General features: G+C 33.9%; 1 protein-coding gene across 2 annotated transcripts in view; it reads right to left on the bottom strand.

Annotated features, from left to right (window-relative positions):
- Nucleotides 1-18,475, bottom strand: part of SLC25A13 (solute carrier family 25 member 13) — a 135,876-nt gene that overhangs the window by 37,255 nt on the left and 80,146 nt on the right. For both annotated transcript variants that reach the window (XM_081933511.1, XM_081933512.1), the window contains exons 6-11: nucleotides 15,579-15,725; nucleotides 9,144-9,282; nucleotides 8,168-8,261; nucleotides 7,937-8,021; nucleotides 3,412-3,496; nucleotides 1,053-1,211 (exon numbers count right to left, since the gene is read on the bottom strand). In XM_081933511.1, coding sequence (XP_081789637.1) covers nucleotides 1,053-1,211; nucleotides 3,412-3,496; nucleotides 7,937-8,021; nucleotides 8,168-8,261; nucleotides 9,144-9,282; nucleotides 15,579-15,725 — 709 coding nt within the window. The remainder of the gene's footprint in view (nucleotides 1-1,052; nucleotides 1,212-3,411; nucleotides 3,497-7,936; nucleotides 8,022-8,167; nucleotides 8,262-9,143; nucleotides 9,283-15,578; nucleotides 15,726-18,475) is intronic.

The following is an 18,475-nucleotide window of genomic DNA, read 5'->3' as shown; positions in this document are numbered from 1 at the left end:
TTATTCTCTATTTATAAATTATAATTCCAATAATAATCATATTTCCAGAATTGAGATAAAATAAATGCTCATTCTAGGCATTTACTGAATCTGCTACAGCATTGGTGGCTGTGGCATACTTCCCATGATTCCCAATGCTCCAGGTGCCATATGTCTGTGAGTTTCATCCCTCCATCTACCAATGGTTATATGGTCAAAAATGAAACTGCTGGCAACTCATTCATCAAGACACTAAAAAATTGAATACTGACACTACTTTTTGGCATGATCAAAACATTTTTTCCTGCACAGATACAGATACACATATATACATACATACATACATACATACATACAACCTGGGTCCTTTGCTACAAGAAAAAGATAGGCAATACAACTGATGTACCAGCTCATCATTACTGACAATGATTTATTATGTTTTTTCTCAAACTACAGTGTTGACCTCTTGATCATCACTGCTATATGTACTGTAGAAATGTGTTAAGGGGAAGCTATTATTAACATCAGAGGACTTCAAATGTGTCTGACAGCAGGCTTTGAAGTAATTGTGCATTTTGCATAGAAGTGGCTGCTCTAGCTAAGAGAGAGATATATCAGACCTGCTAGGAAAGAGTACAATTAGCAAATGACAAAAATACTTACAATCATATACCACAAAGGAGAAAATACAGTATTATAATTTGGAAGGCATAAAAATGTTCTGGAATATTAGAAGCAGTCCATAATATTAAAAAAAAACTATGGTAAGATTTGCTTTGTTAGACAAGATTGTTTTATTTAAATGTTTTATACACTTTCTTATGTTAGGCTTTATGGGGGAAAATGTCCAGAAAAAAATACAGTATATTAGCAAGAAGATTCATTGCTGCTCTTGAAATTGGGGTGAGGGGCCAGACACAGACCCAGTGAAAATACATCATCAGTGCAATACAGCTCACATTTTAGAGAATGCCAAAAGCTCCCATTTGGACTTAAGATGGATGAACAAAACTAAGAAAATATAAACAGGCATCAAACCTCTTGAACTAGAACTAAAACATCTGGATACTGACCTCTGTATAGCCCAAAGAATCCTTCATAACGTAGCACTTTCTTGAAGCAATCAAAGCTACTCTTGTACATCAGCTCTCCAACAAATGACCCAGTGGAGCGCTGGTTCTGCATTCGCGTTTTCACCAGATCAATTGGATACACAGCAGTGGCTCCAACCGCTGTTAAATAAGGAGGAAAGAAAACCTCTGTATTAAGCCTCACAGCCTCAGGTTTATTTAGAGTTCATACATTGCATGAGGGACTAAACCAGAACATAATATTTAATCCTCTCCCCCTCTGAAACCACCCCCCACCCACTTTTTTTTCTTCCTAGGCAATATCATATTTTTCCTGATTTTCAAAGATTTTGTTCTACTGCCCTTGGTTTTTATTTGAGAGGAGTGAAAAAAGTGAAAATTGTACAAGATGTTAGGGATTAATGGCAACAAGGCTAGGGGAGAATCTTTTCTGCCTTTCCTGGAAGCTCCCATTTCAAGATCAATTTCTTTTGCCTGAGTTGTGAGTCAAACTGATGACAACCCCACCCCCCACCCCAGAATCTGAACCCAAACTGCATGGGTTTTAGAAATCATTCATTTAGCAACCAGCCGTAAGAACAAGGACAATAAGGACAAGCCAGATATCCTTTCTCTCTTTAACTTTTTGTGTGATAGCAGATGAAAATAAAAATGAAACAGACAACTTTATAATTAAGAAATTATATATTAAGAGTGACACTATACAACATATATATTAATTACTACACACACAGAGACAGACAGAGTCCTTAACTTACAACCGTTCATTTAGCAACTGTCAGTTATAATGGCACTGAAAAAGGGGACTTGAACATTTTTCAAACTAATGACCATTGCAGTATGCCAAGGGTCACATGATCAAATATTGGACATTGATTCATATTTATGACGGTCACAGAGTCCTGGGATAATGTGATCCATCTTCTGCGACTTTCTGAAAAGCAAAACCAATGATGAAGCCAGATTCACTTAACAATCAACTAACTTAATGATTGCAGCCATTCGCTTAGCAACTGTTGCAAGAATAGTTGTAAAATGGGGCAAAACTCCCTTAACAAGTGCCTTGCTTAACAACATAAATGTTGGGCTTAATTGTGGTCGTAGGTCGAGGACTACCTGTATATACACACATATACATACAGATACAGATACATTTATCATCTATACATACAGACCTATTATAATATATAAGGTATTATATTAGTTGGCACATACACTATAAAAGTATTCGCTGTTTCTGATTATGTGGATGGGTGAGTGAATACTTTTGGCAATATAGTGTATAATATGTACCAATTCAATTCTACCAGTATCACCATAGCAGGGCACAAAAGTAAGGTATCAGTTTTGCCAACTGAAAAAAAGAAAAAAATCCTCCCCAAACATTAACTGGTCAGAAACTAATATGCTATCACTTTTTTCTGTTGTCAGAAGAATGTGTCTGAAGTGTTTGCTGTTCCTTGCTGCTTGTTATTTTATGGTTGTTAATCTTATTACTCTAAGCAGCCTGTAATCCACATAATCTCCTGAATGAAGTGGCACGTAACTCTCAGTAAATAAAAGCAGAGAGCCAGTCTGGTATGATGGTTAAAGGAACCAAGCTGGAAATAACGACACCATAAATTCTAATTCCCAACAGGCACAGCTGCTCGACCTTGGGCCAGCCCCTGTCAATTCTAGGAAGAAGGCAATGTCAACCTACTTCCAAAAATCTTGCCAGGACTTGTTCAGGCAATGGCCAGTAGACAAAATGACTCAAAAGGAAAAATAATAGTAATAATAACAATAAAATCAGCTTTTTTAAAAAAGGAACAATAGCACTGAGATAATTTTGAGTGTCAGAAGAGGAACAGCTTGTTAAACTAAAGTTTTGTTGTTGTATTTTTACTCCCAAAGAAAAGAACAGGAATTTATGGTATTTTTCTGTCAGGTATATATGAAAATGAAAAAAAAATATATTTCAAGCAGTTCCTTCTGTGCATATTCAGGGGGCATAGGAAGCTGATAATGGCTGTGTGAATAAAGTGGAGGATTATTGGGGTGGGGGGAGACTTGGCTGAAATAAATTCTGAACAGGAATGCTGCATACAATTACAAGTGGAAAGATCCAGCCCATTTGGATTTTAAGGAAAAGGAGCAGAATGTTAAAAAGTAAATCAATAATCAATCCATCAGTCAATCAGGGAAGAATCCAAATAGCTAAGGTCAAATTATTTTTGATGCAATGACAATAAGATGAAAAGCTTTGTGTGAAAAAAAATGATAATGAAGGTCAAAAGCTATGCAGGGGTTGGGGGGAGTCAAGCTAATATTTCTGTCATTCATTCATTAATTCACTAACCTCCAGCAACTGAACCAAGGGCAAACCTGTATGCAGATTCTGCTATCTGGATGAGAATAGGTCGAGCGACATCAGTTGGAGTATGCTGCAAAATTTCAAATTTAGGGAAAAGGTTTAGGTTAGTGAAATGGAGGAAGAGCGAGAAGAGGAGAAAGAATAGAAGGAGAAAAATCAGATTAATATAGCATATGTAAGCAATATTTGAATAGCGAAAAATACACAAAGACAAACATTTCATTCTAAAATGTACCATTCTTGAACCTTTGAGACGTGCTGAGCTTCAGTAAGAGGGCTATAACATGTACTATCAAGCTGGCTTGAGATGCCAACATAATTTATAATGTTTGTTACATTTGGTGTAAAAAGGAAGCATTGTTCAATGGAAGCCAAAGTGGCCTAAGCCCCATAATTATTGCTAATTTACACAGGAACTCTTTCAGGTTTTCGGCTATTTGCACCTAAAAAAAAGACAATCCAACTTGTCTACCATTATCTCTATATTCCATTTACTATATAGCTGATTTGCTTGAAAAGTGTTTTCTATAAAAATAAGTCAAACTTGGGGCATGACTGAAAATAAATGATTTTCCTTAACTAATTTTCATTATATGGTTTGTGCAGCTCTGGGAATGTATGGGAAAAGAGTTTAAAATATGCAAGGAACTTAAGGGAACACTGCTATGAAGAGATAGGAGAAATAGTTTAACAGAATAACAGAATTGGAAGAGCCTTTGATGTCTTCTAGTCCAATGCCCTGCTCAGGCAGTAAAACTCTATACCATGTCAATCAAATAATTGTCCAATCTCTTCTTTAAAACTTCCAGTGTTGAAGCTTCCACAACTTTTGGAGACAAGTTATTCCACTGATTAATTGTTCTAACTATCAGGGAATTTCTCCTTAGTTCTAGGTTGGATATCTCCTTGAATAGTTTTCATCCATTGCTTCTTGTCCTATCTTCAGGACAAGAATTTCATAAAATAAATGTAATGCAATCATATATTTATTATTTATTTATATCGCCACCCATCTCACTGAAAGTGGCAGTGCACAATAAAATAAAAATAATATTAAAAACTGCAAACATAAAATATAAAATTTGCATTAATAAATAGCCTAAAAATCAAAGATACCAATGTCTTGTACTGTCTTCATTGATTGACTAAGAGTGGTTTCTAAGTTCCAGATGGGCATTATTCCTAAGTTCAGGTGGAGAAACCATGCAAAATTGGCATATCTGTCAAACTCTATTTTAATCAAGTTTATATTTTTCCAACATACTCATCAAATTTTCTGCATCATCTATGTTACTAATTTCTCTGTAAAAATTTTCACTATGCATTTTCATGCATATTTTCCAACAAATGCGTGCGGATTTCCCAGCGTATATGCATCTATTTTCTCCCAATAAATTGCCTTCCTATACTCACCTCCAGTCACCTTTACATTTTTATTTAGAAAACGTATTGCAGTATTCAGAAAAAATATAACTATAAAAGCATGATGGTTTGCTTTGGTTCTAGGTTCTGAATTGGTTTTGGAAGGTTCAAATAAGGTTCAAATAAGTTAAAATCATATTAAAATATGCTCCAGATGAAGTTTTTACCTATTTTCTACTCAGGAGCCTCACAGTGGTAGCTACAAGGCTTAGTAACCTCCATAGAAAATTTCGATGTCACAAAAAAGGAATATTGGATCTAGAACAGAGGTGGTATTCAGCCAGTTCTCTCCAGTTCGGGCGAACTGATAGAGGACCCACCCCGATGTAATGCGTGAGCACTGCGCATGCACAGAGGTGGTGCGTGCGCTCACATTTGCAAACCAGTAGGGAAGGTAAGTGAATCCCGTCGCTGTTCTAGAACCTATCACTTGAACAGAATATTAATCGAATTGGACACTTACAAAATACTTTGGAAATCATGGTATCAGGGACTAGAATATAGCTTGGAGATGATATGTTTTTCTCATAGTACAATCCCCAAACATGGCTACCTGACCTCTCTTTAAATATGCCCATCATAGGGGCAACTACCAAGTCCTCAAGCGTCCCTTAATTCTCTCTTCTCCATGTCAACTTTTTAAACTAGCTGGATGATTGGTTGGTAGTTTTCAGTCTTCTTATCATCCTGGTAATTCTTCTCTAGTTTTCTGATATATTTGTGTATAACCAGGGTGAATAAAAATCGATGGTTTTTTTTTAATACCAAAAATGGATTGTTTTTTAATTTAAATTTGATTCTTTTATTTTTATCAAATTTATTTTAATAAATGCTTTTGAAGTAACAGTCTATCTAAAGTTTATTTATTTATTTTATTCTTAGCGCTTATAGACCGCCCCCTCTCCCGAAAGGGACTCGGGGCGGTGTACAGTCCATACAGAAATACATCATAAATATCTATAAAATTAGACAATTAAAATTATTAAGTGTTTTATATTTAAGATACATTAATAATGTAGTTTATTCAGCATGAAACGAAGCTTAGTTATGTAACATGAGGCTGTATATTCTGCAATATTGAGACTGTTGGTGAGTCAACAGCAAGTCAGAGGAGCAGCAGCTACGGAATAGAGATGATAGTTGCTCTTTAAAAATTACAATTTAAAGTGAGTTGATTTAAATCAAGCCTTTTTACAGTGATTTAAATCATGATTTAAATCTGATTTACATCAATTTGATTTAAACCAAATCCACCCTGTGTATAACCCTATAGCCGACATGACTGGATAGGGGAAACTCTTACTTTCACCCTTATAAGTGATACTTGAGAAATGGACATTGAAGCATTTATTGTGCAGCCTAATTTGCCTTATTTGTTTTACATCAGCCACATCTCACAACTGACTCACAGTGAGATCTACTCAGACCAATTCTCTTACAGTAAGTAAGCTTGCATTCTTGGAACTAAATGCAGAACTTTACATTTATCTCCTTTGAATGTAATCTCACCATTTTTTACTCTAGTAAAATTCTTTACAATATTGATTCAATTATTATCTATTACCATTTATCCTTGCTTTATATTAAACTCAAGTTTAGGAAATAGCGTAAGATTCAGTAAGGAATCCTTACATTTTCTACTAATGATGTTGAGACAAATAATGAAATATTTTTAGGACAGTAACTTTAACACTGTTGAGCCAGCTAATGTTAGGAGCACTCAACCTATATTTTACCATCTTGTTAACAGGGTTCATTCAGGGTTCAGATTTTGCAGTAACTTGTAGATACCCTCCCGTGCTCCCAATCAATTATTGCTCCTAACATTGACAAAGGTACATTCTAAAATTATTTTAGCAGTTAGTTTATTTTGAACTTTTGCTCTTATTATTTCTTATCAAAGCTTATAGAGGGGCTAGGAGAAAAAAAGGAAAAGATGATAGAAGGCAAGTCAATAAAAAGATTGCCAGAAACCCACAATTCAGTCCAGGTGGACAAAAGCTTTCCTTAAATTAGAAATGAGGCTGGAAATTCTTAATATGATTTTTAAGATTCTGCATCTATCCCAAGGGAGCATTAAATTCATACCAATCCTGGCTACTACTACTTTATTTTGGCTCTTTCTTTAGTTAATGTGTTCCTTATATACCCCATATATGTCCCTTTTGAATTTCAATTTGTCAGGAAAATCCTTGTACATCATGGTTTTTCTTTTAAGTAGAAATACCGTAGACTGTGCCCTCAAATTCAATATTTGTCCCACTAGTCCCAAACTTCTTTTGCCTTTCAGGATTCCTAGCTATTTTGCCCAACCCTGGTGATATCTATAGCAGCTTCCAATATGGACTCCATTTAATATCTCTGGTCTTTAATCTTGGGGTAATCTTTCATACAGGTTTTCTGAGTAAATTGTAAAAAAAACATCCTCCTATCATACTTACTTCTGAAGCAAAGCTAAAAATATACTGTTGTTGTAGGGTGATTTTGGGAGGGAGGACGCAGCCAAGTGAGGAGGGCCTGGCTCAAGGCCTATTACACCCAAAAATGTAGCCTGTATCAACTCATTGTGGTCAAACTGGCGTCTGTGCTCAGACTCAGAGCAGGGAGGGTGGGGGAACCTTCTAAGCTCTCAACATACATAATTTGGTTTGACTTAAGTGATAGCTTTAGAAAAACAGAACTACACCCAGGTCTGTGTCAGTTTTCAATATATTACAACAGACAATATAAAAATTCAGAAGTTGGCAAAGACATTTTCATTGTCTTTTGCATCATATCATCTTCTAATACAAGAGCTGTATAAAAATACAAATTAAGATTTGAGGAAAAAATATCATGTGATCTTAAATTGTTGCAAACCAGTTTTGAGGGAGTATAGCGTACAACACAAATTGCCAAAATCCTATATGAACTTACCTAGCACTTTTGTTTCATGGTTGAGTGATCCAATTTAAATAAAACAGAACTATTCAATTTTATATAATCCACAAAAACAGTTGGTATCGTTTCACTACAACAGAGTTGGAACTTTACATAAAAAAGTACTGCACAAGGTAAAAATAATATCTGCATCCTCCTCTTGTGATACCTGTCTCTGAGCCTCAACCAGATTGTAGGGCAAAGTTCCTTCTTCCAAAGGTGCAATTCTTTCAATATCAGCCATTGTCATACGTCTGCAGAAACAAGCAATCATAAAAGTTAATTTTGCATCAACTATTATGAAAAAGTAAGATACCTGCAAGGGTGGCCGGTATTTTCTTCAACCATACTGTTTCATATATATTTTTCCACAGCAAAGAAAAGGGTAATTTCAACTTACCCCCGTGGCTCATATAAATCTGCTAACTGGAACAAGATGTCAACTTCCATGGGTGTAACCTGGCCAAATTTCTGAGCTGCCAGAACAAACTCCTCTGCAATGGAAGAAGGGGTGGTGGGTGTGGAATACAGAAGGGAAAACTAATCAAACAACAAGGAGACCAATCCACAAAGGACCCAGGAATCACCAACATTTAGTATGAAACCAATATGCTGTAAAAGAAGGGGGGGGGGGAAATACCACAAATGGTGTGCCTGCCACTGTGTAAATGTATGTTTAAATACTCTATCCATCGTGCAAAAAAAAAGAAAAAGAAAAAAGAAAAACAGTCTGCCTTTACAGCTTAGTGCTAACAGCAGGATTTAGGATATTTGACATACGGTATCAATCAGTTGTGGGCCAGAATGGAAAGAAAGAGACAGAGAAGAGAAGGAGACAGAGATGTGGAACGTTGCTTCCATGTGTGTCCCAGTAGGTTATATTAATGGAGGTTTGGCACTACAGAGGGAGTTCTCTATAAAAGCGGTTAGACAGAGCTGATAACATCTTGTTTCAGGCTTGTAGATCAGCTTACTGCAATGCCAGTACAACTTTATGGAATTCTTTAACACTCCTTGAAGGTCACTTTAATAGGCTGCCAATTTGGCATCAACCCTAGGAAGTTTTTATACTTGAAAAACATCTTTGTGTCCACTGTTCGCTTGGTGTGCAGCCCTATTTAAGAATTATGATCTTTAAAAATAAAAAGTCAAAGTATATTTACCAGTTAATTGTAACATACGAGCGCAGTTGGAAAAAGGAAAGCACAAATAATAGACACATGGAATTTTTTTTATGCCCAGAAAACATTTTTATATTGTTTATCACGTGATACCAGATGAGGAAAGGGTTTTATCAATGTTTACCTATCCCACTGATACCTTGAAAATGTGAGGAAAATGGACCCCCCCCAATTCATTATTGAATTTCAACTAACCTTTGGTAACTTCCACTTTTTTCCTATGTCCAGCCAGAGTACTATAGATTTTTCTAATAAGTTCCATATTATTAAGAAGGCTATTAAATCCATTAAAATAGGAAAAACTGACTTGATGAGAAGTAGTACCTCCAGCAGCCTAGAACAGAGCAAGTAATGAGAAAAGCAGGAAGAGAAAAAGAAGATATTAGACTGAAGTTTATATTTCAATCATATAACTTGAATATGTTTGTTGTAACATGGAGGAGAGTTTGTGAAAGATTGTTAGTTTTCTAAAACACCAATGGAAGTAGCAAAAGATTTTTAAAATGCAAAATTAAAAAAAGACCATAATAGATTCTTAAGTTACTGAAGTTAATCATGACCAGCACACAAACTTTTCCCCTGTTCCAGTGAAACCTAAACAAATACATATGCAGAATTATAACAACATGGCCAGTGATAATTTACAGAGTTCAAGTTTCAATTCTGTTGCAGTCAAAAAAATATTTTAGTGTGCTTTATTTCCTCTAATGAGCAAATATTAAAGGTTTAAAAATGCAAATAAATGTACATTTATTAGTGTACATAATTGGGGGGAACTATAAAAATAAAATATGATAAAAAAGAGAAAGGGGGAATGTCATGAATATTTAAGTACAGAGGACATCACATAACATAAATAACAATGAAATATCTCTTAAGGTTTTTCAAGCTTTGCTTTTACTATTGAGTCATTAATCTCAAAGAAGTCATATCTTTAAAATACATGTTTTAAAGATACCACTTTAATCAAACATTAAGCTTTCTTGCAAGTTGAATATATTTTCAGTATCCATCAGATGCCCAACTGAATAATTCTGAGAGGTAATGCATCACATGTTGTTTTTCCCAAAACACAGAACAGTTTTTTTTTTGCCATAAACTGAGTTGACTTTTAAACAAGGTAAGATATTCCAGAATGCGAATAAGTCAATTTAGTCCATCAATAATAATTTTGGAAAAATTCAGATTAATGAAAAGTCTTGCATACAACATAAATATAAATGCCATGCTTCTTAAAATGTAAAACTGTGGCCCAGCAAATATCATCCTCTTTCTATGACCTACTGCATCAATCAGCAGCTGCAGAATTATATAATACAAAAAGAAACGCTTACTAAATTGAATTTTTTATAGAATAAATATCCTCAGATATAAAGAGATTGCAAGTTGCATTACATATGGGAAAATGTATGCATTTTCTGGGGTGGTAAAGTTCCCTTTTTACTTTTTCCTCCTTTGAAACATATATACAATTTCCAACATGAATGTACTTTACAATTAATCAGGTCATAGGTCTATCCAGCAAGTTTTCAATTACTGGTTCTTCAAAGTCTCAAAAAAAAAAGTCCTTCTTTACACTGTTACCTGAATTCCTTAAACTGGAACCACAAGGATTGAAACTTGAACTCTCATGCATTCAAATCAAATACTCAACTACTAAGCTAGGGACCCTGAACAAAAGGAATCAGGTTGAATGGGGCTATGAAAACTTTTTTAGTCAGAGGGCCAAATTCCAAGCAGTTACATGGCATTCCTGCCACATGTGGGCCAACAAATGTGAATCACGTCCAAATCTATTTTTGTTGAAGCTTAAAATGCAGTTCTAGGACTACTATATATAAATAGAAATCATTAGATCCACTGGACCATGAGCTCGTATAAAGAAAACTGCAAAAATCAAACGTGTACATTTGAATAAAAATTATAAATATAAACTAAAGCTATTCGTCATTTAGCCTATGTTTGGCTTCAGTGGTAAATACTGATTAATAAGTAAATAACTTCCATTATATATCCAATATATCAAGATAACCTCTTTAATATAATTTATTAAAAATATTATTTTTAACATCAACTCAGATATTGAAAGCTAAATAATTTTTGAATTAAAAAATTCAACTCTTTGTATATAGAATTCATGTTAAATCTATTTCAGCAACTTATCAAAAACTGACCATGCAGTTAATTCATGGTTGGTACTATCCTCTGCTAAAAATATATAAATTGTACCCTTTCTAAGCTTGGTTGTGGGGATTGTAGAGGAAGCAAACTATTAGTATAGGTTTGGTGGAAATGCCCAAGCAGTCATTACATTTGGACAAAAGAATTTGAGAAAACTAGAAAGATCACAAAATAACCTTTGCAATAAATCCAGTTGCATATTTTTTTCCTCCCTGTACCTACTCTTAATCCTTTTTTTTAAATTGATATTTTTCATACCATAAAATATTGAAATTTTTTGCTTTTGATTAGTGGTGCAAAAATAATTGACTGAAAAATAAACATAATAGTAAAGAGTTTTATGAATAAGAACAGGTTTAATTAAATGTAGTCATTTATTTCTTAACTATCATAATGAATGTTTTCTAATACATTAGCTTTGTTTTCAGAAATACTGCAGTTAAAACGTGTATGTTAAATTAACTACATTTCTCCTTAACATTACAAAAAGCAAAAAAAAAAAAAAAGAACCCACCTTCCAATGATTTTTAAAATTTGCTGTTCTTTCAGTTTTAGTTTTTCTTTTTAAATTTGGTAGATTTTTTTTGTCATTATATTTTCTTAGTTTAATTTAAAAGGTCATATTTTTAATACAAATATTATACCGTGTTTCCCCGTAAATAAACAGGGTCATTTTCTTTTGATCCCTGAAATAAGTGCTTGGCTTTATTTTTGGGGAGGTCTTATTATTTTTTAGGTGCAGGAGGCATGGTCACCTCATGGCTGCTGCTGTGTTGCAATATTTTCGAAGAGGGATTATTTTCAGGGGAGGAATTATTTTAGCGCATATGCTCAAAAGCCCAATTGGGCTTATTATTCGGGGAGGTCTTATTTTCAGGGAAACATATACTGTATAAACTATTTATCAATATACAGTGTATATATGTGTCTTTGTTGTTATGTTTTCTAAGTTTAAGAGGTCTTATTTTAATACTAATATTATACATATATAATCTATCAATATACAGAGTGTGTGCGTGCGCATGTTTGTATGTGTGTGTATACATACACATACACATAGTGATGGGATTCAAATAATTTAATAACTGGTTCTCTTCCCTAATGATTTCTTCTAACAACCAGTTCACCTAATTGCTCAGAAAGTTAACAACTGGTTCTGCCGAAGTGGTGTGAACTAGCTGAATCCCACCACTGCATACATACATACATATATAATATTATACATATATTATACATATATAATCTATTTATCAATATACAGTGTGCGTGCGCATGTGTGTATGTGTATTTATACATGCATAAATATACACACACACTCAACATATTGCTATCTTAAGTTCTGACTAAAAGACAGTATTAGCAGAACAATTTTGTTCTCTACTCCCCCATCCCAAAAAGAACCAAAATCAAAGAAAGAATAGAAATATAATATAGATGTATTAGAAAGTGGTTGCTATGTTACTACTGTAGCCCAAATAAACTAAATGTGAAGCTGATAATATATTTTACCTTTAAAAGAAGCTATGATAAATTGGCTTTATAATAAGTTCCTTGGTAAGCACTGCATTATTTTTAAAAGAAAATAAACCGTTGTATGTTCAAAGGAATTGAAATATATTGCTAATGAATGTACATAATTCTTAAGTCTGTATGTCCACTCACGTGACACTAATTTTTTTCAAATAATTTTGAATTATTTGTGCACAATCTTATAAAAGCTTTTGGGGAACATTTTCTCTATCTTGTTCTGTAATTTCTGCATCTCAATCTGTGTTCTGATTGATGTGTTCATACCAGGATACAATTAATCACTCTTTCATAAAGGATAAGGTTGTTTCAGTGTTCCATTTTTTGTTTTCCAATCTTATCAGATATGTGCTTTGTTGGGTAAGTTGGCATGGACATAATTTTTCAGAAACATACAGCATTCTATGGAATGGCTGAATTTAACAATCTTTTAAAGCAACAGAAACCTCAAAGTTTATAATAGTACTAAGCATGAAATTGCTATGTTTGTTCAGAATTCTAAGTAATAGAATGAATGATTAAAGAAAGAATGGGTGAGTTTTCCTAAAATTAATAGAAAAAGCAATTAATTATGAATCAAACTTTCTTAACGTAGTGTAATATATATTGTAATCCATATCTTTTGTAAACTTTGGCAAATGAAACTGTGAATTGAAAAGCTAAGGGTTATAGTTAAATTGATATTATAGGAGACCTGTGTCAGTCTACATTTTTTCCCAATAATACATTTTACTTAAAGCTTATGAATTTTATAAATATTTGCAGTTGGGAAATGTGCTACTAAACTTCTTCAAATAAATTAGCAATAAAAAAAGTCTTCCACAGCCATTTTGTACCTTCTACAAATAAAAATCACACTGAAAAAGAGTTCATGCATTTACAAAACTCAGTTGTGCAATCCAGAACTTCCTGAATCATATGCACTAGTTCTCATTTCAATCATTTTAGCTTTTAACCAGAGGTATTATTCAGCAGATTCTGACCAGTTCTGGAGAACTGGTAGCGGAAATTTTGAGTAATTCGGGAAACCGGTAAATACTACCTCTGACTGGCCCCGCCCCCATCTATTCTCTGCCTCCCGAGTCCCAGCTGATCAGGAGGAAATGGGGATTTCACAGTAACCTTCCCCTGGAGTGGGGAGGGAATGGAGATCCTTCAAGGCATGCCCACCAAGCCACACCCATAGAACCAGTAGTAAAAAAAATGAATCCCACCACTACTTTTAATATATGGAAGACCTAAAAGACAAATATCGGGCTGGAGGACATATCTTAAGTGTTCTCAAAAAACTACAGCCTGATGTTCAAAGAATTGACTTTTAATCATATAAAAGGGAGACACAGTTATTCTAACAAAGGTGCCTTCCCGATATATGAACTTCAGTTCCCAGAATTGTCAGAGTAGTATTATTGAAATACTGGATGTTAAAATCCACACTTGTTAATGGAAATGCCTAGATTATAGATAGTCATCACTTAAGAACCATAAATGAGTCCAGAATTTTGTTTATAAACCATTGCAGTGTTAAGTGGTTACCATGTTACCTGACTCGATTATATGATCGTTTTTACAATAATCACAAAGTGTGTTAGTATGGTCGATAAAGAAATCACACAGTTAAGAAAGACATGCAGTCATTAAGTAAATCCATTCTTCCAAACGGTCATTTACCCAAAATAATACAAATTTTATTTGAATTTGATAATTATTCAGTTTTTTTTAGAAAACACAGTTGCTGCTAGTATAGAAGTTCACACCTGAATATCTAACATAGACTACCTGTTTTCCAGGGGGGGAGCGGTACAAGAAATACAAATACTATCCTAGCCCTATCTATTGGAAGAAATATCTAGTCTGCCGAACATTGCTATAAATCACTGTCCTATAGTGATCCATTTTATCAACATCAGATTTCAACTTCCCAAATTCTCCTTTCAATATGGTTATTGCTGAGAATTCTGGAAATTGGTTCTACATAGAAATTCCTAAATTGAGGTTTTAATATGTACAAATTTGGGGATTTGGTATTATTATAGCAAACTGTTATAACTCCTTTTGAGAATCAGTTGACTTTAAGAGGAGAGTACAGATATTTTAAAAAAGAGAGTAAAATATTGTTTATTTTTAATACTGCTCTTGGAAAAAGACTGGGAAACAGATAACATGAAAATAGCCTCATGTAAAAGTTTTAAATTGTATAGTGGTCTTTTTTTTCTAGTAGGTTGCAAAATATAAATGACAGTTAGATACATTTTTTTTTACAATAAGCAGAAACAACTGCCAGAAAATTAAATATTACTCTTCAATACTATTCAAGATCAGATGTAAATTGGTTACATTTCTACAATTACTGTTAATGTCTATCTGATTATATCACATTTAAGACATTATGCAAAGTTTCACGCTATGTGCATTTAAAAGGTAACATATTTCAAAACATGCAAAATATGTGGGAACTTCCAGCCTGCCATCCATTTTTCAGATTGGTTCCTGATGCGCATTAATTGCCAATCTGTGAGTAAGCAAAAAGTTAGTCTTAGAGAAACTAACTTGCATGCATATGTGTCCCAACAGGGGAATGAATGAAATTCATTTGTTGAGACAGCACAATAATTTTACCCTTATGGTTCTAGAGGTCGTCTGATACAGCTCAAGTATGCTGGCCAAAACTCTGGACCTAAAGAAAAACACCAAAGTCTTATGGGGAAAAAAAACCTAACATAACTACCTAAATAGATGTATCACATATAAATTTCTATTGCATTCAAATGGATTATGAATATAGCAAAAATGAAAAGAAGTGTAAAATAATTTTGAAATAGGCACAAATTCTCTATTCCTTTCTCTGTAAATTGATTGCAATAGGATAACAATAAAAACAAGGTATCATCAGTATAAATTTATAAACAGAAGATAACTTACAGCTACTAGACATTCTTCAACAAAAGGTGTTAACATATGAGGTCGGATGGTGACCATAATATCCCTGAAGTCGATGGCTGTGACTCTTCCAGCTTGAGAATTATCTCGTTGCACAAATGCTTGCTTTGCATGTTCCAACTGTATTTCCTATAAAACATAAAAAATAGTTAAATCTAGTCTCTAATCTCTGTTATATGCCTCTTCAATTTACATATTTTAGTAAAGGATTCCACATGTATTTAAAAAGCATAACATCATTATACCAAGAGTAAGAACTTCCATCTATTGCTGAGTGAGCTACATCACCTAAGGAACTTGCAACATTGATTATTTCAGCGTCAGTCATTGGGATTTTACCGTTTCCTTTAGAAGACATTTACACCTTTATCATCTATATGTTGTGTTTAATTCTGAGAACAGCTTGAAAATCTGATCCACACTGTAGATATTCAATCTGTCTCATAGCAGGAAGTTGTTCAAAGTTTATTAAAGCTTACAAAGATAGTATTTGTAACAGGAGATTAATATAAAACTGTGATTCAGAGTGTGCATTCAGAGTGTGCATGAAGTAGCACCTATTTTCAATCCCTTAAACCAAATGTCTTTTTTCCAAGGACGACAAGACAGCTCCCCAAGTCCAGGAAATCATACAATTTTTTAGGGAGCTGGAACACCCCTTCATGCTTTAACTTATCCCCTTCTATTCAAATCCAGATGTAAATAAAGCTGAACTTTATTGAAGTTACATCCTTTAAATTAATACCCATGTAATAATCCTTAGAATTTCTGGGTTTGCATTTATTTGTCAATACCGGCCAGTCTGTAATTTTATATTCTTTGTTTATATTTATATTATAATCAGATTTCATATTATTAATCCCAAAGTGCTATACTCCATGAGTAAAGCATCACTCACAGAATAGTGTATATAACCTAATGCAAGCAATGATCCAGTATAAGGTTATATTTTATTTAGTTTTATTGATATTTGAGAAAATCCATGAAATAAATACAGTAAAATCCATTCGGTCTCATTCTACAGAAAATAACAAAAGATACAAATGATGAATATTAAAATTAGCTACCAACACACAGAAAATTATCATTATCAACATTTAAGATACAAGATATAATTCAGTGAAATTAAGTCTAAATTTGCAAGATTTTAGCAAGATGTTCAGCACTATCTGCTTCCTGCTAAAACCAATAAATCCAGTCTGGTGGGATTATGCCATAAGAATCAAAATATATTAGTAGTTATTAAGGCATTTGTGATATCGCCATAAAGCATAGGGGGAGCTTAATCTTTTTTTTTCTTTTTAAGAATAAAAGCAAAATGAAATAATGGCAAAATTCAATTTACCACACCTCACTAGATTTTAGGACTGCTTAATAAATTATTTTTGGATCCTCATAAAATTTTAGAATATCATGCAATATTACAAATCCTGGTAATCCATTCATGATGTGCTCAAGGTTGATTAAGTCTCCCATCCTTTCAAGTCTGTAAAATGAGGTCCAAGATTGTTGGGGATTATATGCAAAAAATGCTGACATTGTAAACTGCTCAGAAAGTGCTATAAAGGGGTAGGGCGGTATATACGTGTAAGTGCTATTGCTGTTACTATTATTTTATGACTTTTCAAAGTATTTCCAAATATATGCTTTTATTCCATTCTGGATGCTTGTTGATAATGATACTTGTCAATGGGAACTAATAACATGCAGCAGTAGGAATAGATGAGTCAAGTGAGTGCTAATGAATTAAAACATCAGTTATGGCTGAACTTAATTCTTCAGAATGGACAGTGGATTAGCTTTGTAAACGATAGCAAGAAAAAGGGAGAATTTGCACATAGATGGCACCTCAGTTCCTGTTGTACATAAATTTTATTGTGCCTTTTAGATACAGGATTCAGACTTTGAACATCAAAGAAAGAAGCTATTTTTAATAGTACATCCATTTTTAAAGAGGATTATATCATCTGCAGTTGAGAGAATATTTGTCAAGCTGTTTAGGTTGTACTGAAAAGCAGTTTCACATGTTTTCCCTCTATTCTTCTTTCATTTTTTCTTTAATCTTCTTTTTTTTGCAATATCAGCTTAAGCTCTACTTCACTGATTTCCCTTACACTTACCTTTTTGTACGTTGTGGGGAACATCTCATAGCAATGGCAGAAAGTAAAGGATATTAGGAATAACTCATAGGGCTTCTCTGAGCTTCCAATGCAATAATCCTAACAGAGTTCCTATTTTGCTTACTGAATTGGGAGTAGTTGATTTATTTTAGCCACTTTTTCCATACCGAAGATATAGAAGCTCTTTCGTGAGCTTCTGTTTTGTCATTTGCAGGGAAACAGAAGCTCATGAAAGAAAAGCCACAGAGAACTGACCCGGGGCAATGGCGCACGTGCCAGCAGAGAGAGCTCTGCATGCCACCTCTGCACATGTGCCATAGGTTCACCATCACAGGGTTAGATGTTCAGCATTTAACATATCCAAAATTAGATTTTAACAATTAGATAAATGAATACATTGGTGTAAACCATTCTGATGTTTCTAGATGTAACAACTATCCTATCCCCCCAGAGATATCGCTTATCTTTTAAAGGGGATAAGTAAAACATTAGGTTGTTGGCCAATTGATGTGGCTCATTTGCAGGTCACATTACCTGCAATTCAAAATGGTATAAGTGTGTGTGTGTGTGTGTGTGTGTGTGTATGCTGGACTTGTATTCAGATCTTTTTCCGCGTAAGATTGTTTTACACAGGAAAAGACCAAATACAACAAGACCAGCATACCAACACCCGTGAAAATCTATGAAAACACACACACACACAAACATATATATGTTTTCATAGATTTTCAAGGGTGTAGGTATGGCCTTGTTGTATTT

Source organism: Natrix helvetica (assembly GCF_964273705.1).
Source record: "Natrix helvetica genome assembly, chromosome: Z".
Lineage (NCBI taxonomy): Eukaryota > Metazoa > Chordata > Lepidosauria > Squamata > Natricidae > Natrix > Natrix helvetica.
Note: the sequence above shows the minus strand (reverse complement) of the source record. Positions and strands in the feature narration are given on the sequence as shown.